Source organism: Blennius ocellaris, assembly GCF_963422515.1.
Source record: "Blennius ocellaris genome assembly, chromosome: 21".
Classification (NCBI taxonomy): Eukaryota; Metazoa; Chordata; class Actinopteri; order Blenniiformes; family Blenniidae; genus Blennius; species Blennius ocellaris.
In genome coordinates, this window is record NC_137670.1 from 17,144,736 (window position 1) to 17,170,165 (window position 25,430).

The following is a 25,430-nucleotide window of genomic DNA, read 5'->3' on the forward strand; positions in this document are numbered from 1 at the left end:
TATGAACAGGTTTTCGAGGGGGAACCTGTAAAACACTACATCAGACGCTTTATTGATCACAGTTACACGATTTAGACTCATTCTGCGTGTGATTTTGGACTTTTTATATGATCACGTCAAGGTTTTGCACATTTTCAAGCTGCTTTGCATTCACATCACACTGAAAAAAAAGAAAAAGATTTCGCTATCAAAAGGGAGAGAGGCTGATTAAAAAAAAAAAAAAAAAAAAAAGCCTCGGACTTCTTTAAGGAGTGCACAACTGATTTGAGGTATGTTTTGGTTGTTATCCTGCAGAGAAAAGTTTCATTTTCTTCCATTTCACTTGTGTGAATAGTTGCATTAAAGTGGCAATTAAAGCAGGCTTTAGAGGAATCGATGGGGGTCTGAGTTTGTATTTTTTTCCTGAAAGTATAGAAGATTGACAGATGGAGAGATGAATTGATATACTCTGAGATTTAATCGTTCCTTTATTCACACACCGTTCACAAACACAGAAATGAAGCAGGACTCCCATTATTGTATCATTACATTTACATTTCTTAAGTAACCGCGGAAAAGATAATTAAATTATTGATCATATGTCCACAAAGTCAGGTTTTAAAATGACTGGCTCATCCAGCTGTGGCATCTCTAGTTGACTGTAGTCGAAATGTGGGTTACACCCTGGACAGTTCGTCAACATTTTTATTTCTGTTTTTGTTAGCATGCAGCAAAAGAGTGTTGCTGATTTATATTTTTTCCCACTTTAAAAAATTTCACAACAAACTGCTCCAATACAGATGTACCTTCTGAATTTCTGCTTTTAACGTGTTTATTTCAGGCTGTGTACACGTCTGCATGCATGGACTAATCTGTGTATCATTTATGTACTTTTTGAACAAAGTTTTATCTCCGTGTATATTGGATCATGTATGTAGGTGGTCTGCATCCAAGCTGTGCTCCTCGGCCTCAGGAAGGAGTGTTTAGACTGGGGAATCCTGTCTGAGTATCTGCTTTGAAAAAGACAGTGCAGTCTATACTGTGGCTTGTATAAACACAGAAACACTTCAGAAAGTCTCACCCATGACTGACCTCGTGATCCAATTGAGAAGAAAGTTACGTGATAATAAAGACTATCAAAAATTGAGAAATTGTCAGGGATATATTCACTAAATGCAGCATGAGAAATATGAAACACTCGATGTGGAGAATTAACTTACCATGTGCAAGTCATGCTGAATACTTAATTTACTTAAACACGAATCACTTTTTTAACAAATCCTAACAGGACAAAATGACAATATTTCTAATGATACTCGACTGATTCTTGATGGGCAATTATGAATGCTGTGCAGGAAACAACATACTCCAACGCCGTAGTGAGCCACTTCAACCCTTTACCAGTCAAGTGCTTATAATTTAAAATAAATGCAATAATATGAATACTGCTGCTTGTGTAGGGTTTATATAATTTGGGAAAATAATAAATATAGCAAAGCTTTTCTGGTATCATTTCAAAATAAACATTGTGTTTTTGCTCAAAGGATTTGGTACAATATTAAGTACATCCCATTAGTGCACATGATGATGAATGTTTGTGGATGACCTTATATTTAGGGAAGAAATGTTGCATATATGTAGGACAGAAGAAGTGGTAGTAGTAGTAGTCCTGTAAAGAATGATACAAGAGTAATCCAGCGAGATCTGGTGCGATTTTGATAAGTTCACAGTCTCGAACAGATGTGTCATGAGAATCTTAGAGTTTAAAAAGAAGAATAGAATAGAATAGAATAGACTAGAACTGAATAGAACTTTATTGACACAGCAGTGATAAAACACTGTTAACAGCAGTGGAATGTCGAGCAGTAGCCTCAGTGACGGCATTAAACACACAAGAGCAAAAATACAAAACTGTGGAGACGGCTAAAATATTAAGCATTAAATACTGAAAAGCAAGATTGGAAAATATAAACAAAGTATTTATAGAAGCAGTGCAATATACATGCGAGATCTTTGAAGTGCCCTAGAAATACACTAGAGTTGAAATGTTCTATTTGCAGGTATTTCAATGTGTTTCTCAAGGACGACGGGAGCAACAACAATGGAAACGAAAGCAAAATGAGGCAAACAAAAGAGAATTTCTGGAAAAATATAAGCGGACAGACACAAGATGGCTGAGGTTACATGAACCAGAGGTAATCTGATGAAATGCTGACCCGATAAAATGTACACCACAAAAACCATTCAACCTGATAATACGTTCACTGCACATTTCGAAATAAAAGAAAATTAGGATCAGACTGTCGGGGGTGGGGTGGTCCGGATTTTGATCCAATGTAAACAATGTAAACAACACGTCAGATAACTTCGCGTGCACGTCTGTGACGCCAGTTCACCGAACGTCAAGATGTGACTGCGTAGGAGAGGAATTTATGTCACAACATGCAAAAAAGCAACCCGTGTCTACTCTTCCTGACTAGAGAAAGTTTCTTTGACGTTGCAGTTTCTAATAATAATTTTTTTTTAAAGCACCACAAGCCTTATCACAATCGGAAATAATTCAATCAGATTGACAAAAAAAGTGTAATATGCAGCTAGTGTGACCAGTTTTAAAGCATCTGCAGAAAAAAATGCTGCAAGTTTTGTCGCACGGGTAAATATGGACAAACTAACAAAGGAAAAGCTGAAGCAGAAGATCAAGAAAGATGGTGACCTTCTGTGGAGCCGTGGCCGCCACTGTTGTAACACCTGCCGCACCTCAATGACATAAAAGTCAGAAGAAATGGGGACATGACATTTCAAAAACCCACGCAGCTTTGAAAAACCGGCGTACATCCCATTTAGGAACAAATAACAAAGCGGCCTGCTGTTCAGATTGTCGTAACAGAAAACATGTCATTTCGGAAACAGGGACAGAAAAAAAGTCGCCTACTTTCTAAATAAACTGTGGATCAGCAAGGGGGTCTGTGTGTGTGTGTGTGTGTGTGTGTGGGGGGGGGGGGGGGGGGTGAGTGTTATGCACATGGTACACATGTAAACATTGTGACAAACTGGAGTATGTACGCGTTTAGTAACCACCAACATAAGAGTCTTTCTGGATGTCATATAGTTTTAGAGAGAATAATAAATTCAGGCATCTATTTTGGTGTGTGTTTAAATTCGAAAACTCATGGGTGTTATTTATTTCTCAGTGTGTTCAATAAATCAAAAATCACAGAATTGCACACATAATTAAAAATTAGTATTTAAAAAAACATGCTTGGATTTTGAATTACTGAATCAAGTTTAAGCTCTCTTCAAAATATACAAGATAAAAGGAAAACATAAAGGAGGAGGCGACTGAAGAGAGGAAACCGAGGATGGAGTGGAATTGGAGGAAAATGAAGTTTTGGAGTAAAGAGAGGATATGAAAAAGGACAGTGCCGCCGGAAAGACAAGAGCGGAGGTAAAGACAGGAAAACACAGGGGAACATCACAGAGGAAATGGAGAACGAAGCCAAGGGCAACTTGAGTCATAATTCCTTGTTGAATTTCACGAGGAGCCGTTTCACCCAGGATGCAGGAGGCGGGCCTCCTCAAGAGCGGCGCCTCACACCTTTAGCAAGCTCCCAGCAGTGTTGTGTGTACTTCACATGTGCAGAGGAAAACTACGAATGATGGACACGTACATAAATCCTGTGCTATTGATTAGAAACTCTGAGGCTGCAGTGTTGTGGATTAAATAAACAGCGAAAAAAAATGTAAAAACTAAAATAAAAATAAGCTGCAGTCAGGGATCAGCGACCTCTTTTAGAGGGGCCACCAGTGGGTACTGTGGTTTGTTTTTTGCAATGAAACCACACACGCAGAGAACAAACACACTATAAGCACCAGCGATTACAATGACAGTTCATAACGACAGACGAGCAAGTTGGATTGTTATTACGGGTGACTGTCAACTATAAAACTGGAGCATATGGGAGTCATGACACTCATGATGTTATTATCCATCTACTTGCTCATGTGCAGAAGAGCTGTTTCGTACACCCGCGGTGTGGATGCACATTTCACGGAGACGGGCCACCTTGTCATGTAAAGGGACACATTGATTTTTGAAATAAGCTTATTTGAAATAATCATTTCAGTTTGACTCTATTACACACAAAATTAATCGAGTTTTAGGAATGTGTCTTCATAGTTCAGATTTTTAGATTTCCTATTCTTCTGAAGAATTAATGCAATAGCAAAGCGAGGAAAAGGCGTCCCCGTCAACCGCCTAATTGTTGCTGCGACTTCATCCCTCTTGAAGCTTTTTGTGAGAAAAGCTGAGCCTACACTTTGAAAATGGATAAATTAAGATAAATATTAAGAAAAGTAAGAGTACAGAAGTGGAAGTGGAGCAAGAAAAAAAAGAAGGATCGTGGAGAGAGTCCCAGAGAGAGAGAGAGAAAAAAAAAAAACTGGGGTCAGAATGAGGGCCAAAACAACCTGGAACCCATTACCAAGCGCACCCAGCGGGACCACTCCGCCCCCGCCTGCAGTTCTCATGATGTCACATACTACGGCCAGTCGCCGCTCTCTCCGACATGGCAGCACGCAGCCCGGCTCAAGACAGCTCCAGATAAGCTTGATGAATGTTTTTTGAAAGTTCTGGACATAAAACTCCCCCTGCTGCTACATAAAGCACTCAAACATGTTTTAGTGAGTCATCATAAGCAACCCCCCCCCGCCCAAAAAAACCAAACAAAAACAAAAAGACTATTACTGTGTTATGTTACAGCTGAGAGTCTTGCTGCTTTTCTGAATTCAATACTTGGTGATCTATTTGCTGGCATCTGTTTGGAATTTCCATTCAGCTCAATGTGTTTGCTGAAAAGACTTTTCTTCTTGTAAGATTTACATTTTAACGTAACTTAAAAGTTCCTTTATTGAGTCAAAAACGTCTTTCTGATCTCTCCAGTGAATACAATACATCGAAATACGATTCATAGTGTCCTTGTGTTCACCCTGCAGACGTTCAGCTTAATGCATGGCTCAAAGTGGGCTCCTGCGTCGCTGATCAATCTGCACAATAACCCCGGCAGAGCTGCAAACGGTCACCAAACGTAATGAATGAAAAAAAAAAGAGAGTGGAATTATAAAAGTTTTTTCACTCATAGAGCCAGAAACTCGAGTAAGCGATTTACTTACTGTGGCAAGGAAAAGGATGATATGCTGTAGAGAGAAAAGGGAAGGGGAAAAAAAAAAAGCAGCACTGAACTCCAGTCCCTTTTAGTCTGTGTAGAGCGTTGAGAAGTGAGAGGAAGGAGGCTGGAGCGACAGGGAGCATGAGAGAGAGAGCGGGAGAGAGAGAGAGATGGAGGAAGAGAGGGAGTGTGAGAGATCTCCACAACAACAAAAACTAACACAGGAGGAGAAACAAGGATGAGAAGTTACAAAAGGACACAGACAGTGACTTAGAAACCTCTCCTCAACATGGAGGTACCCCCATATTAGGTGATGGGACAAGCTGCCCGCAAGAGGGGAGATTTTATCAGCAAGCACACTCTAAACACAAGACGGAGAAGACACTAGTATTTGGGGTTTCAATCGATTACTTCTGCAGGAGCTTGTCCGATGTGTAAACAGCATGTGAACAAACTCAAATAAGGTCTCTGTTGTCAGGGCCCCCCCCCCCCGAACTGGAAAACTGTCCATTGAAATCCTTTAACTTCTGAATCGATCAAGTTAAACTTCCATCTCCTATCAAATAAGAGATCAGTTTATTAAAAAGAAGAGCCACTTGCACCACAATAGTCGCTGATCATCTTTATGTATCATAGATAGGCATATAGAAAAAGAAATAAATAAAACATTAAATAAAAGAAGAGTTAAAAAATGTATTGAATAAAAGCTCACAGTTCATGCCAGTGGATGAAAATAGTGCATGTGAATGAGATCAGGACTTGTAAAAAGTCTGAAACCTACAAATTTAGCACAGCAGGAGGTCAACGTGATGCCTTCAAAACAGGCAGGGAATTATACTATACAGCGGGTTGCTGCCAAGAAGAAAAGAACGTGTCAATACAGTCTCTAATATCGCTTGGAAAATACACAGAGAAAGGCAACATGTTCTCCCGCTGGTTGCTGAAACTCTATCGAGCCCTGAGCAGTTACAGTCAAAATCACTTACATTTACAACCACATTAGTTTGTGATTACATTCTGGCTGACTAAGTGTCCCTAAGAAAATATGAAAATTATTAAATATAACAACCCTCAAGCCCACACCGCAACCTGCCGAGGCAAAATCTAACGCCTGAACAATATTGACGTTTCAGCTGAGATCTTCAGGGATCATTGAATCAAACAGCTTTTGCAGTTTGCTGGTGGTGTACGGCAAACAAACCCTCTTGTCATGACGTATATCAGTTGAGAAACATGTAAAAATTGTAAAAAGGTAGGTCCAAGGTACATCTATTAGTAAAACAAATTAATAATACACTAATGTAGTAATTCCCAACCAGGGGGCGCCAAAGATTTATCTGGGGTTGTGACGCCCTCTTGATTATGCAATAACATTTTTGGGGGAGTTTCAAAAATAAGGGAGTCAGCATTTATTTCATCTATGTTATGAAATTGCTATGTTTAAGCACGTAGATTCTACGTTTTTCATTTATCTAAAATATGTAAAATATTCAGAAGTGTCTGAAATATACACAAAATTAAGCAGATAAAATAAGCTGCGGGAGAAAACATGGCGATGCGTCAAGCTCATGAGAAAGATGAATCGGTCAAAAGGAGGACTTTTTTTTTTTTTAAAGAATGCACCAAGACAGTTGAATAGACTATAACTTTGTTCGTTGAAGCAATGAACACATTTAGAGCTTAATGCATCTGCTGCAGTAAAAGACTGGGGAAGAAACTTTTGAAACTGCGAGCTGAAGCAGAAGCTGCACCAGACCACCAAACAGACAGTGTGTAAACCCAAAGAACCCTAAAAAGAACCCTAAAAATTGCCTTTATAAATTTATGCTGGGATATTAACATATTTTCTTTGAGGTAAATAACAGGGGAAAAAAATAATTTCAAAACAAACAAGCAATATCTCAACAAAGAAACAGATTATATTGAATGTTACCGATGGTCTGGCTAATTTGTGCTATAATCAGCGTTTGCAAAGTACACGTGGACAAGGACAGGTCTAAATTAACACATGATGTCTTATTAGATCAGATTAATCAAGTGGAAGAATTCATCTGTTGCACGCTCAGTTCACATCAAAGTGGTCTTCAGAACAAAGCCAACAGCTGTCCCGCCCTCAGTCTGCACTTTGCATTTCTTTGATCAACCCCGCAGCTAATCAAACTGGTCTGCTGAGCCTCCAATACGAGATCAGATTCATGTACTACACAACATTTATTACAAGAGCTGTCTGTAGAGAACATGGAACCACTCGGAATCAATATGAATTCAGAAAATTATATATCAGAGGCTGATATTCTTGTGCACAGCTTTTGGACACTGCCCGGCCTAGCTCAAATGACCTTGTTAGAACATATAATTTTCGTAATAACAATTATTACAGATAATTTATTTTAAAAGTCATAGTTGTTCATTTTAAAAACCATGCTGCCCTCTGGTGGATCTGTATGAAAGCACTGAATACCGAAGCTAGAGCTTACGGCAACAGTCAAGAAACAAAACATCAAGACATATACAAGAATTCCTTAGTTATATGTTTTTAAAAGGTAACACACAATCCGTTCTATTGTCGTCACTATGATTTGAAGTGGTACTCATGGATTTGAGGGAATGCAAACGGCTACATAAACACAAACACGATACAAAGGTTGATTAAAAATCAACAACTGTAATAGCTTTTATGCCAAAAAATGTGGTTTCTCGTAAAACACAAATCATGACTCAGCAAGTCTCAGCACCCCTGAACAGTGACACTGGTCCTCCTGCCGGTTTAATCCATTTATCCCCGCTAGATGGCGCCAAAAGGATGACTGGAGGATGACCTTGAGTTCTTCAGGCTCTTTCCACTGTGCATGGGATCTCATGTCAAAATAGTAAGGCATTGATATTGAAGCTCAAAAAATCTCCTCGTCAAGGACTGATGAAACATGCTGGAAGAAATATGGTGGAACATCACAAAATGGAGATCTGGTCCAGCTCGTGGGGTCTCAATGATTCAGGGCGTCACCAGAGTGGAAGGCCAGCAGGGGCCAGCATGTGTTTATTTTGGGTTTTTTTTTTAACATTCTTTTCAGGTTTTGTCAATTATTCTGTTGTGACCTTTACATAATTAAAAATCAACAACAATGATGATCACTTCTTGCACAGAGACACAAGCCTGAGGAAATGTGGAGCATTTGGGAATTTCAAGAGAATCCAAGTATTCTTCTGAATTAATTTCACGAGCCGCCTACAACTTTAATAGGAACTACTTCAGTGCAGGAAAGCATGTTGAAGACTTTTCACATAAATCCTGTTTTGATGTTACTTGGAGCTGCTGTGTGGGGAAAAAAAACAACAATTAAAATCAGGACTATACAGCATCCTGAAAGCTTAAAGGTTTAATTTGGGCTAAATCCTCTCTGGTTGACCTCTCAATTTATGAGCTAAACTGTTAGGAAGGGGAGGAGACGGGCTATTTTTTACATCAATTGTGTTATTCTTTGACTCCGACAATAACAGCGCGACCCTTAACCGCTTCACGCTCTCATTTCATTTGTTTTCGGGAACATTGCTGGTCGACCTACACACTCTTTCAATCAAACGAGTAGTATACGAGGTGTTGCTTGGATTACGTCTCATAGCTGAATGCCATTACTTCACTGGAGGAATTCGGCAAAGACGTGACACATGTAGCAGCCGTGTCGTCCAAGTGCTGTGAGCAGCGGTCATATGAGGGTGATGACACTGGGAGGGGTCGGAAGAACACCAGCTTCAAGAGGTTTTCGTACGACACTTGTGACATTTATCAAAAAGTCTGTGGCGCTAATGTGACGCAATAGAGAATTCATGTGGCGTGTTTGATTGAAAGTCAACATTATGATTCATCCCCAAGGTTACAATCCAACATGTGACACAGTGACTGAGTAATATTGATCTGGAAGTGGTTGACACGTGGCGAGAGCACAAAGATTTTAACACTGTGTTAGTGTGAATTGACGCCAGTTAAACACATTTGACTCCCAGATCTCTGGATGGGGCTTGGTCCCAATGCTGTAGCGACGCAGATTTCTTTCCCCCAGAATGCCACAGACATGCGAGAGGCCAGAACCAACCACTAACACACACACACACACACACACACACACACGCACACATTCAAACAAGGAAAGCCAAAACACACCCGTGTGGAGATTTGACACCCTCCTGTCACTGTCAACAAACTGAGCGAGTCTGAGCAGAAAACAAATACGACGTCCACGTGTGCGTCTGTGTGGCGATTCAATTAAACTTATTAAAAAAAAAAAAAGGGGGGGGGGGGGGGGGTCACATGGCTGTCATTGGAAAAAGTAGTATTCTTAATAAAGGAATGACAGATATTTCTCATCCTTCCTCCTTTTAATGCAAGCAGCCATCTGACTAAACTGGAGTGTGTCTCAACACACGCACACACACACACACACACTAATCTCTCAAGCTAAGCCACAACACCCAGCTGGGTGAGAAAGTGGCCGGCTCGGCACATTCCTTTATAGACGCAAAACACACAGAGGGAGAGCATAGGAGTGATTGACGCAAGGTTAAACGAGCGTGGCGTGCATGGAGGGCAAGCGTGTGTGCAGAGCAGGGGTCTGATAAGTCATTTTATTGAGTCACTTCAGTGGGTTAATTCTTTCATATTTTTTTTCCCCCCCATAACTGTGCTGTGTAGAGAACACATCCTTCACTGGAGTAATGAGCTCCCGAGTATCCCAGATGGTTGTTTGGGAATGAAACCGACCTGAGGAAAGACAGTAAAAAAGATAGATTCATGCACAAATCCATTCTAACCTGGTAGCTGGATGGGTTATTGTCAAAAGATCGTCAGGTGGTTCTGGTCATGGAAACTTCTCATCTAAATGGGCAGCAGTTGGGGGTGTAAAACGCCCTGCCATGACGCCATTCCAAATTGCATTTTAAACTTAATCTGACACGAGCAAATTGGTTTCAACTGTCCAATCTACCCAAATTCAGGATCAATCGCAGTGTATTTTCACACAGAATGACCTCACCTTTGTGAAACACTATTTTATCAAAGCATATTTTTAAACTACCTCATTGACCTTTGCAACTGTAATGAGAGTAAAAGCATAGTTGGCATTCAGGGGCCATTTTACAAAAATCACAGTCCATCCATCCATCTTCTATACTACTTCATTCAATGTGGGTTCACAACTGGTGTACCAGGAGAAAACCCATACATGCACAGGGAGGATATGCAAACTCCCCAAAGAAAGGCTGCAAAGTGGTGTATTAGCGAGAGCGTGAACAGCTCCCCTATATTGAGTTCTATCCAAAAAGGAAGGACATGCTTTAGATGCGACGCTTCACCGTTCACACGTGCTAAAGTACCAGTAGACCTATGCCACTGAACACAAGCCACATGATTCCATTGCTCTATTTCACCTCCTAAGGATTTAAATTCCTTCCTTAACCAAATGTTCACAGCCTGGCATCAACAGACTGCAGTAAAATACACACTCACCATATGTGACAGCTCCAACAGGGAAGCATAAAGTGGTTGATATGGCTTAACTGGGGAAAAGGAAAAACTCAAGTAAACAAATTGGTACATGCAGATCAGCTCAATTTGTAACTGTCACTGTAACATCAGTCATTTTCTAAGTGGAACCCAGCTGTGGTCGATGAGATCCAATCAATAAAGTAGAGAAAAGGAGTCTTCTTTATTGAGCATATTTCATTTCAGGCAAAATTTATCCTTAAAGAAAACCACGGATACAAACGACGACGCCTGTCTGTCTGATGACCCGCACAATTAAATTAGCCAGTCTATTTACTGAAACAATTACCTGGAAAACCAATCAGTCCGGCCTCACCTCATGACAACATCTGCTGCATAACGAATGTTTTAAAACCGGATATTCGCTGCTCATTTTATTTGGAAACACGACCTTCGCAAACAAGCCCTAATGAGTGTGAAGATGTGCAATTGTTTACACAAGTTATTGCCAGAGCTCCCGACTTACCTGTTTTTGAAAATGGTGTCTGACGAGCAAAGTGCCGGAAGAAACATCGTTTTGAGCAAACATGACGGATTAACAACAGGGTTCCACCTGTTCCAGCACAAAATGTTGTACTTTAATTAAGTTGTCAGGCAGAACTTATGTAACGTAAAACAGAAACAACCACGACTCTATCATTAGTCACAACTTTTTAGACCAGGGGTGTCAAGAGTAAGACTAGAGGACACAACACGAAAGATAATTACTTTGTTGATAGCTAACTCGCCTCAAAGCCACGCTGCCAGGATGAGTTTGTAAAAAAACAAAAACAAAACAATTCAACAGCTACAAATGTTTTTTAGACATCTCACTGTATTTCGCACCACAAAAGGTCCTTACAATTGGTTTCGTGTAGGGATTGTAGTAATCTTAAATAGTAATTATTTGGTTTTATGAAAATATAGATGTTTATATCACCTATACTTGGTGCCACAACAAAGAAAAACTTTAAAGTTTAATTTTAAAAGTTATTATATCTCTATTTTACCAGTCCCGCCCACTTATATATATGAAATTGTCCTGTTTGTGACCTCTGAACTAAAATGTGTTTGAAACCCCTTTTTTTGATGGTTGGAAAAGTTGCTCTTCTCTTTACCAGCAGGTCACTGTTAAAGCATATTTTTACTCATCAACAGTTGTCTCATGCACCTTTTTAACTTAAAAAAAAAAAAAAAAAAACATGACAGAGAGCATGACCCAGTTTTAATCGACTTTGGCCGGACACAGGTTGCTGGTTCCACCATCATGCACATGTAAACCCTGGCGCACACAGAGAAAACATCCAAACTGTACAGAGAAAGGCACAAAATCTAATATGAACTAAAGCTAAAAAAGTAAATTGTCGGTAACGAAAAGAAGCAGCTGATGTTTAAGGCAGTCAATGTACTGGCCCGATAATGCCATTGTCCTCATATTGTCCCTTCACATACCATGTTCATGCATCACTTATTGTGAAAGCAGATGGGAAATTGAGTACTAAAGTTAAGCGTGTTTGTGTGGCTGAGAAAGAGAAAAATAGCGGTCCTGTGACGAGAGCTGATAAAACGGCCTCATTCTCCAACTATCAATCCGCTCATGCAGGAAATGATGTACACGGGCAAGACTGTTGTTTTAGTGAATCAAACCTGACCAGACTTGTTTTTGCTGAACCGTGCTTCAGTGGGTCGATAGCAACAGTTCACCTTTGTTTCACGAGAAGGAATTTCTTAATGAAGTACATGTCGAATGCCGTGCGTTTAATGGGAGACTCGTAAAAAAAAACACGCCGACCCGCACTCTCCTGAGTGGAAACTCGTTGAGGCACGGCAGCAGGACACAACACGAGCGAAGATGTCCTCACAAAACCTTGAGAACTTGAGTGCAATCTCATCTAATGAGCAACGACGAAGGTTCATAGGAGGATTAAAAAAAAAATAAAAAAAGTTTAGTTGATGAGAAGTTCGAAAGTGGTCGATGTAGAACAATCCGATTGTAGAGTTTAAAATAATGTTGATGGTGCCGCTATCAGTGAGCTGAAACTAATGAGTGTACTCTGCAGAATCCTGAAAATATATTAAGGACTTTAAAATATATCGCATTCATAATTTGCAGCAGCGGCTGAATTTTTAACAACGCCACGAGCTGTTACTTTTCAGACATGCTGCAATAATTAAAACCAATGGCCATAGAATAAGGCAGCAGTGTTCTTAAATCAGAGAGTTTATATTGTGTGGTCTCCTTGTTAGCAGCTGGTCGGCTCCCATCGGGTTTCGGAAGCTTCCAGAAGAAAACGACAGAAGGTCAACGACACGCACTTATTTTCTCATGTCCTTTCCCACCACAAATTTCCAGAATTTGAAGCAGCAGTGTCTACTTATGAGGAGGAGGGTGGCAGTAAAACATAGCGTCCCTTGAGAGGAGAATCTATTTATAAAGAAAAACATCTATATGAGGGAAAAGGATGTTTTTTTTTGTTTTTTTTAAATCCTCTATCTCTCAGGCCCATTCCAATTCAGCTCACTTGAAATGGTCACTTACCACTCAGCCTGACATCATGTTGGGGTGAATGAAAGGACACGGCGGGGTTCTAATTGGTCGACTTCACAAAGGCAAGCGGCGAAGAGCCCCTGGCTGCAGACGCCGTTTGATCCCTCCGCGACGTGCGTGTACGTAAGCCAGCATAACATAATGAAACACTTACCTATTCTGTGTCAAACATCCCTCACACTTACTGCATTTTCTATGCACGTATGTGGATTAATGAACAGAGAATATTAACATGGTTTGAAAGGAAACTTCTCTTCCAATTTAAATTGCACTTTTACAGCTAAACCAGGGCCTTAGAAATACAACATGCAACTTTAACGAAGCAGGGAATGGAAAAAGTTTGATTAACAAAACACAAAACCCGATTTATTTATTTTGTTTAATATTGTTGTTTCTGAATTTCCAATAAGCAGAATAGAATATGTGACGCAGGATCATAATCTGCAATGTAACGACAGCGCTAACTTGAGAAGTAACTAAATAAGAAAATAACAACTGTAATGTTTGAGAGGCTCGTCATTAAAAAGGTCTGGGCCACAATATTTTGGAAGTGCCAAAAGCAAAACTGAAAGTAATTATACTTGGGGTGAAGCATAAAGTTCCACTGGCTGATTCATTACATAAGTATGAAAAATGTACGTTTGCGGCTTTGACTTGGCCTGGAGGTTGTCGTTGCTTCCTCTCTTATACTCTCTCCACCCTTTCCCCAACAGCCTCCACCCCCCCCACCACCACCACCACCACCACTACCAGCAAGATTCTCATTTCGCGTCCACAGCTTCTTATTTTTTTTCTTTTTCCACTGTTAAAATCTCATTTTCTTCCTCTTTTTTTCCCCCCCACAGATTTTAACCCTCCATTACATTCTTGTCACTGCTGCCCTGCTCCAAACCCCTCCTGCACCTAATCCTGTGTTCTTTGGCTCATTTCATTAGATGAAGCAATAAACATAAAGGATACCTGCAGACAAACTCCTCAACATTATTACTGCAGAGTCAGGGTTAAACACCATAGAACTGTCAAGTGAGCAAGAATGTTTCCACATTTCCATCTATAAATTGTGCGCGTATATAAATTGTCGTGATAATCTAACACAACAAAAACCTTTTGTTTCTGCAATGGTCTACGTATTTCTTTGCAATATGACAAAGTCATTGCTTTCATTTTGCATCTATCAGTGTTTGTCAGAGCTTCACGGGTGACCCTTCACTGCAGGAGTTTGGATTGTGTTTTGACAAGGAAAAGAGCTGGCAACTCCCCCCCGTTTTCAATGGGCTCATTATTAAAGTGGCTCTCCTTGGACTCCAGTCAGGGCCGTATTTCTACGACCACGGAGGAGCCATAAAAACACTTTGGCAAAGTCAGAAACCACACTGCAGTGTGCACACTCGGTACGTGTGCTTTTATGGCGCGGGTGCACAAGCCCCTTCCACACATGAGACATTTTTCAGACAGTGCTTGCCTTTGTTGTGGAAAAGCATGGAACAATTAACAAAAAAAAGGCAAGGACATATGTATACATACGATTCGCATGCATGTACGACTGTGCGCAGACTTGCTGGAAAACCATCGTAAAAAAAAAAAAGCACAATTATGTGCATGCGAGTGTGCGAGGTCAGGTGTGCATGCACATTTAGTGCGTAAAGTAAAAGTTATTTCGATTGTGAAGAATGTTCCAGGTCACATGCTTACTAGACGATGTTCTGCAAAGCAAATACATGAAAAACGAGCCTGGGGAGTTTAAACAAGGTATGCAGGCAATTCTTTGGCTAAACATTAAAACTTGTAAATATTGTTCAGTTAAACTGAAACTCAACAGCATCTAGGTTGACTGCAATCCTCTCACAACACCAGTAAATTTTTTTAGTATTTAAATGAAAAAAATGGTAGCACTCCCATTGTCAATGTTTTTAGCGTATTGATCTCTTTGCATGTGTGCATGGTTTTATTGCAAAACCAAACAACAGCAACCACGAGTGAGCCTACAAGTTTGTTGATTTATATTGAACTAGAATTCACGTCGCCAGCCACAGTTCCATGAAATGGGGAGATAATCCAGCCAAAAAGAACAGGACAGCCTCCTGCGTGAAGCTGCAGTCACCCCATAATGTCTCCACTGAGCACTGAAAACTGCCACTTAGTGAATGAATTAAAAAGTGGATGCTTTAAATTTTTGCTGCCAAGTTTGCGAACGGGGAAGAGTTCCTTTGAGAAATGTTGTTGTGCGTAAAACACTGTTTGAAAGTGAAATAATAATGCAGTAATGCCCTGGGTCTCCCTCTATTTCTCCCCCCCCCCCCCCCCCCCCATCTCTGGTCTCTCTCTCTCCTTCTAACTCGTTCACCCTCTCCCTACTTTCCAGGACTGCAAGTCCAATGCAGATGCCAACTCTGCTCAGTCCATTTACACGTGTGCTTTCACACGCACAGGAGACGCAGTCAGTGAGTCTGTCAGTAATATGGGGGTGCAGGACCAACAGAATAAATCATTTTTCCACAGCAGGGGAAGCCCTAACAAAGAGACCTGTGTCTGTGTGTGAGAGAGAGAGAGAGAGAGAGAGACAGAGAGAGAGAGAGAGAGAGAGAGAGAGAGAGAGAGACGGAAAGCGAGAGCCTATTACATATTGCTTAAACGAATTACACATCATCCATCCATTACACGCGTAACACAAATGGACAGAAGCAAACACAAGGAACAATTGCTCTCCTCTAAACCGAGGATCAATCAAGTCGTAAAAAATCCTGAGCCTCCGTGGCTATAAGCTGCTGGTTTTTTGTTCTTGTGGCAGAACAGAGAATGTTGACGTCATCTAAAGATGACAATGGGTGAAGCCGGTGCACACCGGTTCATCGCGGGACAAACGTACACAGTCACATTCACACTCAGACGAGGGGCCTCGTCACTGTGTGGCAAAAGCACCAACGACTCCGCCGCCGTGCAGCCCCCGCTCCACAATTCATCATGCATCGCTGGCCTAAAGACTTAACTGTTCTCTCAACTTAAAGATCTCATGGTGCCGATGAAAAACTGATTGACTTGTTGAGATAAGAACCACAAACCAACAGGAAATGGGGGCATGTTCACACACGTGAACGCTAAAGTACGTGTAAGGCAAGGAATGACTCACTGCATCGCCGTCCTGATACGACTTCACAAACAACTTCGGTCAATAAAGATTCAAATGCCTTTCTAAATCTGTCTGAGTTGAGAAATTTGACACGCACGCGTGCACACACATGCACAGGGTATTCATTCGCTTACCTGCTGTACCTTCACTCCATAAAAGCGGAGCACTCCTCTGCAGCTCCGCAAATCTTCCCTCGCGCCACACATCAACACGGGCCATATATCCTGCTTGCTTGGGAGCCAGAGTTTGTGATGAACGGCGACCATGCGGACGTCCCCGGCGATGTGACCAGACGGCAGCGTCTTGACGATAGCTCTGGTCCCGGTGCACACGGATTTGGTCACCTTACGGGAAAAGAGAAACGTTTGCCGTCAAGTCGTAAAACGCACAGTTTAAACTCGTTTCGAAGTTATTATGATAAATACCTTCTGATTGTTTTTGAAGAACCGTCTCACCAGGACAGTGGAACGTTCTTTCCGGTTCCTAACAAACTCGGAGTTTTCTGACAGGGCGTCGCCGTCGTCCTCGTCGCTGCTGCTGCTCCTGCAGTTCCCTTCCCTTCCTGCAGACGGCGGCTCACCGTGGCCCAGGTTGGCCGCCATGGTTTCAAAAGACTGTCGCCGAAAGAAGAGCTTCTCTAAAGAGTACTTGTCGACCCGAGGCTTTCTATTGAGCCTCTCTAGACTTGAAAACCCATCTCTGAGGCGCTGGCGATTGATGTGTCCATTGGCGTGGTGCTGGCGGTGGCTCGGCAGAGGGGAGCTCCAGGGAGACGATACCAAAGAGCTTGGTTCACTGGAGGGGCCGCCTCGGGACGAGAAGTAAGGCGACATCTAAAAGCACAAAACATAGCGACAAGAGAACTTTTCATTGTATTTCTCTGTAGATAAAACAAAAAAAAGGAAAAAAAGGAAGGGAAGGAACACGTGATGTTTGATTGACTCATTGTGTGCCTTTAGTACCTTGTTGAAAGCCAGCATCGACACTGGCAGGCTGCCGCGGCGGATGTGTCCCCGTTTGCGGCGTGAAGGGCTGGGCTGCCGGCTGAGAGCGGGACTGGAGCTCGGGCTTGGACTGGATCTCAGGCTGTGGCAGCTAAAGGTGTTTGGATTTGTGTAGAAGCTAGACAGGGAACAGGAGCAGCGGGCGCTGCCAGTTCTGCTCCTGCCTGCATCCACACCGTCTCCAGCAGTGACCAGCTGGCACAGACACCCCTCGGAATTTTTCCTCGGTACGGCGGTTATCCCATCCATGCTGCCGCCAGCCGGCCGCTCTGCGCAAAGTTTCTCTTTACTGCCGAGGACTTTCGAGCTATAATCCAAACATTCACACTCTTCATCCAGAATGGTCCCTTTTCCACTGTCACAAGACAACTTCCTATAGAGGAGCAGGGACGGGCTGCTCCGCTGTTTCGACTGCCACAGTTGGTCGGGGGTTCGCCATGTTCCCTGGCTGCTGTTTGCATGTTTGGCGTCTCTGCTCGGTTTGCTAGAAAGGTGCTGAGTCAATACCGCAGACCCAACCTGTGGCTGGTTCTCTTCGGTGGCCATCACGTCTGTGGCGTCCCGATTTTGTCCTCTGTATCACCGGAAGCCTGAAAAGAAGAGGACGATTACAGATTCTCAATAACAAGTCTGAAGTTATTGTTTGTCTTTTTCTGTCTGAAAAATCAAGGTCATTGATCATTACATTTACTTGGCCGATGAAAAAACATATTTTGGCAGCAGATTATTATTTGGAATGCACCGATGCCAGCATAGGGTGTCGGGTTCAATACTGCACAGCACACGTGCACACTTGTATTTGTAACAGATCCCCGATGCAACCTGGCGAGTATTACATGACGTCATCAGTCAGCAATGACAGCTGCAGGCAGGCAAGCGAGGAGTGTGTGGAGATGATTTGATATTAATCAGAATGACCAAAGTAAGACAGAGAGTCAATTATGTTCTGCCAAAATATCAAGAGGTGGAAAATAGTTTGTGCAGCAACAGCAACATCTGCCCATCAGCAACACTGACGGGTAGTAACGTGTTACTGTCGTCCAAAAAGGCAGTGTTTCATTTGAATTGGTTTTAAATGATGGAATCTGCAGAACGAATAGAATGAGGCTGAAAGGTCTATAGCTTCACAGCGTATTCAAGTTGTGCATCATATTTTTGAAAAGTAACCAAAATAGGACTGTAATTATTATTGAATTATTTATAAAATGATTGACAGTAGTTCATTGAGAAGAGTTTTCCTCGCTCAACTGAGAATTATTACACCACTTCTCATACTTTAGAGAGAGTTAACAAAATTAGAAATCACACAATAGAAAAATTTTACTCTATTCATTATAAATCACTATTTTCTGTACTACTAGTATCTGCAGCTAAAAAGATCAATAAAAGCTACTATAGGATGTTCTAAATACACCGGAGACGTAAAGTGACGTCTTCTATCTCAATTACAGTCACAACAAGACGCTGACCACTTACAGCACAACATTAAGGAAATTTAATTTGCAGAGGAAATAAAATTTGAAGACTTCAAACCATATATTGTATAAAATGACAGCTTTTGTATGTGCCAAGTATTCAGGTTTATCTATGTAGTTTTACCAAGCCCCCTCCCAAAGCCATTTATTCCATGTAGGTTATTATAATAGCCGGCAAGGATTAAAATATTATTTCAAAGTCCTTGTTTCCTACCTAGTTAACTTTGAAGGTCCGTGTGAGGCAGTGCTACCCGGCAGTTTCAGGTTTCTTAGTGGATTTCACGGTGCCATCGTGGGTGCAGGCTTCTTGTGCTGGGACAAATAGTCAGCTCAGCTTCCAGTGACCTCCTAAGTGACTAAAGACAGCACATCCAGACAGAGTGCGCTCTGTCTGTGTTGTGGAAACGGCGGCTTGTGCAGCTGTACAAACCAGCAGATAGTGAAACCCACCGAGGTCACCCTGGAGGACTGAGGAATTTCCTTGATAGTACCGTCACAGTCGCCACTTAAGAGGCCATGTGTGTGCTCGCAGGGCCTGGACCTGCATCTGAAGCATCGTTATCCACTCGCAGACCCTGAGGAAACAAAAAAAAAAAAAAAGAAGAACATGAAACAACCAGTTATTGTTGTGACTTTTCGATATTTTACATTTGGCACCATTGAAGCACAATTAAAATATAAAGAATCTGAGATGCTACCCAAGTTTTTTTGTTGAGTCTCTGAGGATTGTATAGGCTAGTACCAAAGAAACACTCATGAGAAAATGGAAAACATCATTAAAAAAAAGAAAGAGGGGAAAAAGGCAATCTTCTTCTCATCTTTTATATCTTCATCTGTATGCTTCATACTATCACCTCGTTTTTCTCATATTGTCCAGCAGTCTTTAAATACAACACAGTTCTAGTAAATGGAGGCAAAAAGGCTATAAAAGAAACCAAGACATAAACTCAATGATGTGAACAGTCATGCTTGTGAAACTGGACAGGGTAGTTCATAAGACTGAAGTTCCATATATTATAAGTATAAGAGCGCTGTCTCTACAATACCTAGAAAAGGGGTAAGAAAACCCTTTTCTTTCCACATAAATCCAGCATAATAATGATAAGCATAGGGATTAGATCTGAGCAGACAATGGTTCTGCACCCTGCAAATATGAACTATAACCCGAATGGACACGTTCAGCCACAACATGTGTGTGAACTAATTGTGTGGTTCTTGTATTGTCGCAGTGGCCAATGAAGAATAAATCCCTCCACAAAAAAAAAAAAAAAAAAATACAAAAATGAAGCCTGCAAGCTTATAATTATTCTGACCACAGCCCTCTGGTGCCTGCCAGAATGTGTGGGCTACAGTTGGCATGTGAGATCGACTCAAAGAGGAAGGACTTGCTCAAAGTTTTAATGTGTGGGAGAACGGGATGTATATAAACAATATTTGTTATGTGTATTGATTCATTGTATTTTTCTGAATCTTTGAATATTCTGTACAGAACTTTTAAAATATAGTTTATTAACTCTGAAATGACAAAGTGTCTGCGGTGGGCGTCTGCAGACTCTTTTTCAAGGCTCCACGCTACATTCACATAGAACCTCAGCAAAAGGAATAAAACAGGCCCAAGTGGCCCATTCATAAGCTTTCGGTGACATCTAACCTTCCAGCAAGGTCCTCTAATTTGCAGTTAATCTGTGGCTTTTTGATGACAGTGACTGGAAAGTCTCCAAAAAAAAAAAGAGAGAGAGATAACATTTGATGATGGGATGTTTAGGGAGGGAGGGCTCAGCTGGAGTTTCGCTCATTAAGTTAAAAGCCAGAACGCAGTTGCACAATTAACGGCATGGGAGGATTACATAAATAGATCAAACCTGCCGTGATCACCACTTGCCACTACCGTTTTACTTCCTGTGGGAGACATAAAAGACTAAATCATACCTGTTGGGAAAAAGTACATGCTCGATTCAGCATTTTGTCAAAACTGACGTCGATCTCTCGGCTGCTGCCGTCCAGGGTCGCCACAGCAAATAATGCGATCCGTATGTTTGAATTGGCACAAGGTTATACATTGGATTTTTCTCCTGCTTTAATTTCCCGACCACTGAAAAAAACTATATGCAGTGAATTTCGATCACTAAATGGTACCATCTCAAAAATGCTAATTTATCCATCTTCTTAAATCGTTTCCTCAGAGTTATAGACACACAGAGCTGAAGCTTATCCCAGAAAACATTGGGTGAAGAGCATTGTGTCCAGGGAAAACCCATGCATGCACAAAACAACATGCAAACTCCAAGGCTTTCTAGATGTGAGCCGTTTGGTAGAAACTCACTTTATACAAGTTATAGTTTATTATATTGATAATTTTCTGTCAAGCGCAGCATCTCTATGAATATCTAATATTGTAATATTTAAAAAAAAACATTTAAAAATAGTTTATTAAATTGTTTTCAAATTTTTATGAGAATATTTAATGCAACCAATGTGATAAACATGCCATTTTTCTCTGAACAACACTTTTTAAAAGAACATTAATGTTCCCTCCATTTTATCAGTAACATTATCCCGTCATAATAAATACCGGCATCGAAAAAGGGTGTTAGATGAGGCACAGAAATGGAGTTCGAGTTTCGAGGTGAATACCAGATTGCAGTTGCACAATGAGGAACAGAGCAGCACCTCTGGCGCTCACATTGCACCATACTGGAGCTGCTTGCCCGGAGCAACATTGTGGATCAAGAGCAGACACTCTCTGACATCTGACCTGCTGAAAGGGTGATAGAAGAAATATTATCACCTGCATTTTGGAAGGTTTGTTGGTGGGAGGGGGGGCAAAAAGAGACTTTGCTGGTTGAATTCATCGAAATAAAGGCTCAGATTGTCCTTTTTAGGAAATCTGTTTTCTCCAACGTGCTTTTTTAAAACAATAACAATGTCTCCTGATGTGTCACTGTCAAAACTAACAGGTCCAACCAGATGTATCAAAAGCTGGTGGAGAATTCATGCAGCCTGAGTCAGCACATGTGACAGTTTAGGTCTCACCTGTCCCCATTTGTGTTTTTGTCATTCCTGCTGGTTGTGAAAAACGAAGGCTGCTATACGTCCATCGTGACAAATGAACAAATTAATGAATGATGCAAACCAGCACAATGTATTCCCAATTGGTAATAAGAAAAAGAAACAGCTTAAACAGTATCATCAAAGTGGCTGAAGAATCATTTGAGTTCACCAGAGAGTTTTGGGAACAATCTTGGGAGGAAAAAGTAACTGAAAAAGCAACAAAAGTAAATAAAGAAATAAAATAAAAAAACCAGGAGCCAACCAGACAATGCTCTTTCAAAAGAATTCTCTCTGTATGCCTTCAGGCAGATGATTTTGTTTGCCCAAAAGAAAAAAAAATAATGGCAACACAAAGTCCTTCATTCCTTCTGCTGTTAAGCTCCAGAACACAGACCAGGACATTATTTCTTGTTGGGTTTATTTTTTAACCTTGCTCTACGACTCATATATGAAGGCTGCTTACAAAGTCCCGACATCTCCCTCTGTCTATATTTAAAATATTTCCATGACATTGATTGATTTGTTTATTGTGTTGTTGACTGACTGTAACCATGAGTGCACACTGGGAAGCTCTAAACGTCATTTAGTATTGTGGGGTAAATAAGGTTGTCTGAACTTAACTGAACAATTATCTGCAATCACAAATCAAGTTTGGCATTTGGTGAGTTTTACACAAGCGAGTTGGGGAAACGGCTCCATCAGACAAGATGTCATCAACGTCACTTTTCTAACCGGGAACTACCGGTAATCGTCTCCTGCTCCTTGCATGCAGCTGTGAGATGTGGGTCAATGTCATTAAAGGTCACAGACCGTGACACGCATTAAGATCTGTGCCAGGATAAACTCATTTCCAAACAATATGTCGTCACACTGTCACTTTAAATCCTGCAGCACTGTGCCGAGGCACGTGATGGACAGCTGTGCTTGCCTTTAAGCTAATTTAAAATCTCTCTGAAATTAGAAACAGGATTGCATTTCCTCACATGGTCACATAAAATGGACACAAGCGTAGTTAAAGTGAAGTTTATGGGAAGCGTGCGCGACATGTTCATTCACCGTCAATCCTCAGGAGGACTCTTACTTCCTAGAATTTCACAAACTGCAAATTAAATCGTTATATAAAAAAGTCAGTCAGACAGAGCAGACCTGCAATGTGATCAAAAGGTAAGCTGAGCATGCACACGTTACAATCTGCACATTATCACAAGGAATAAATGAAATCTCTCAAGAGTAACACAAACAAACCAACTCTGTTTTGAAGTAACTCCTGATCGCAGTTGAACTGTGACCCTGACCGAGAGAGCAAACGGCTCTTCCAGGTTCAATCTCAGCCGACGGCTAAAAACGCAGACGGACACACACACACGTGAACACACACACACACACACACTGTGAAAATCAGGTCACACAGAGTGACAAGTGCACTGACCAAGAAAGCGCTCAATCACTTCTACTTCACTTGCTGGACAGTATTGTCCACAATATTGTTCAATACATGAAATCACAACTACTGGAGCAACATTCAAAGTCTTTGCATATTCTTCTATGACAATACTCACATTTAATGTCAGTAAATGGCTCGAAAAGGCTTTTTTTCCCCCTATTATCTCCCAGTGATTGAAGCTTCCTGCTCACTCTGTTGCTGTCAACTCAACTCAGTGAGGGTGACCGAGGGTGTGTGAGCTGGTAAACCAATGACACGAGGGATGGGCCACGCTCAATCCAGAAGCCAATCAAAACTTGTGTTATTGGGGCTTTTTTTTTTTTTTTTTAAGTGTGTGTACAAGATTTATTGACAGGGACTATCATAACGGTCATCTGGCAAAGTTACAGCATGACAGAAATACCGGGGCGTGACGCAAGGTTGTTTAACTTTCTGACACACTTGACGGGTTCATTTAGAATCTCCTTTCACAGCTCTTGTCATTATTAAACCTTTTTATTTTTTAGAAAAACCGATGTATTTATGTTGATTTGGGCAGTCAATGTTTACAGTAGTGAACAAAAATAAATGTAAAAACAAATTTAACAATAATTATTCTCTATTCTCCAATTGTGACAAATGTACCAACGTTGGTCATTATTTTTATTTCAGCTGCAAGTTAAATCTTTTCAGAGATTTGTAGCAATTAAGGACGCTACCAAACTGTGACAGCATTAAGAACATGAACTGCGAAAACAAAAAGTTCTTTGTTTTGCTTGTTTTAACCCCATAAAGGCAAGTAATTCTCCCAACCATTATGCTAAAAATTCTGGAAATGTTTACTACGACCACACATCACGTCAGTTTTTGCTGCCAGATGAGAGCGTTTCTTAATACCGTGATGGAATCTGGCTTCATGTGACGGCAAGTTGAGTTTCTGCGTACATAAAAATGGAAAATTTGGGGAGTTTTCAAGAATTTTAGGCTCGTGAAAACACTTTTATGACGACCAAATCTGAAGTAAGAACCTACCGAATTAATTTAAAAAAAATTTCAGAAAAGTTTCTCGTTTACGCAGAAACGTTTTAAAAACGATGCTCATTTACACGGAAACGACACAAAACAGACACCCAAAACACAAAAGTTTTATGTTTTCACAGCTTGTCATGTAAACAGGACAAAGCCTCAGTTTGCGAGTACATTCGTTGGATACATCCAGTGGTTTTATTTGTTTGGGTTTTTTTTTTTTTTTATCATAATGATAAAAACAACGGTTGTGTCTGGTCAATTAACAGAATAGGAGAATTCATCCTTGAGTGTTGCAATTAGAAAACAAACCATCGGTTTAAACTAAAGCACAAGTTGTACTTGGGGCCTTCAGAATTATTCCGTAATATTTTCTGCATCCTCTACATTCGTCTGCCCTCAAGGCTTGGAGGGTTTCCATGCACTGATGTAGTAAAGTCGAACACATGGGGATGAGAGTAAAACAGTTTGATCTCAGCACCTCTGACAGTGTTTAAGAAACTGGATATAATCACAATCAGATGATTTACCAAAAGATTTTGTTTTTTGTTTGTTCCTTTGTTTATATCTCAGTGCAAACAGCAAAACTTAATATCCTTTGTGCAGTCGTGAGCTTTCAAACTTAACGCACGACTAGTTTCGGCTAAAAAAATTCACTTAATCCCAAAAAGCGCGAGACAATTACAGAAAGGAATGCTCTTATTGCTAAAGATCACTTTTAATGACTCCGTATCTGTTTGTGATTATTGCGAAATTAATTTGGAAATGACCGAATGTCTCCTGGAGCGTGTCGTGTGACAAATACACACAATAAAGTCAAACTTTAGTCTCATTGTGGCTTTGTGATGCTAATTTGACTGTTTTGCAGGGGCGACCCACACGAAACAATGATGTAACTCAGCCAGTCCACATCTGCTTTGTCAGACAGCAGGAACTTCAAAAGTACACCGTGTGTTATGTAATGTAATGAGAAGCCAGAGCAGAGATACTCAGTAGGAGTAGAGCAATGATAGGGAGAGTGCAGGGTATCGTGTCTGTTACTATTTGTTGCCAAATGTTTGGAGAAAGAGCCACCAAACATTGGAAAAGGAAGATGAAAGTTCTAATCACGTCTGAC

General features: G+C 41.0%; 1 protein-coding gene across 6 annotated transcripts in view; it reads right to left on the reverse strand.

The window, feature by feature from the left end:
- plce1 (phospholipase C, epsilon 1) overlaps positions 1-25,430 on the reverse strand; it is an 87,610-nt gene that overhangs the window by 54,328 nt on the left and 7,852 nt on the right. For 5 of the 6 annotated variants that reach the window (XM_080517137.1, XM_080517136.1, XM_080517138.1 and 2 more), the window contains exons 1-5: positions 23,424-23,589; positions 19,028-19,388; positions 17,297-17,928; positions 16,760-17,167; positions 16,469-16,678 (exon numbers count right to left, since the gene is read on the reverse strand). In XM_080517137.1, the coding sequence (XP_080373263.1) occupies positions 16,469-16,678; positions 16,760-17,167; positions 17,297-17,884 (1,206 nt within the window). In that variant the 5' untranslated portion in view covers positions 17,885-17,928; positions 19,028-19,388; positions 23,424-23,589. Of the gene's footprint in view, positions 1-16,468; positions 16,679-16,759; positions 17,168-17,296; positions 17,929-19,027; positions 19,389-23,423; positions 23,590-25,430 lie in introns of those variants that run through there. The other variant, XM_080517135.1, reaches the window with a different exon arrangement.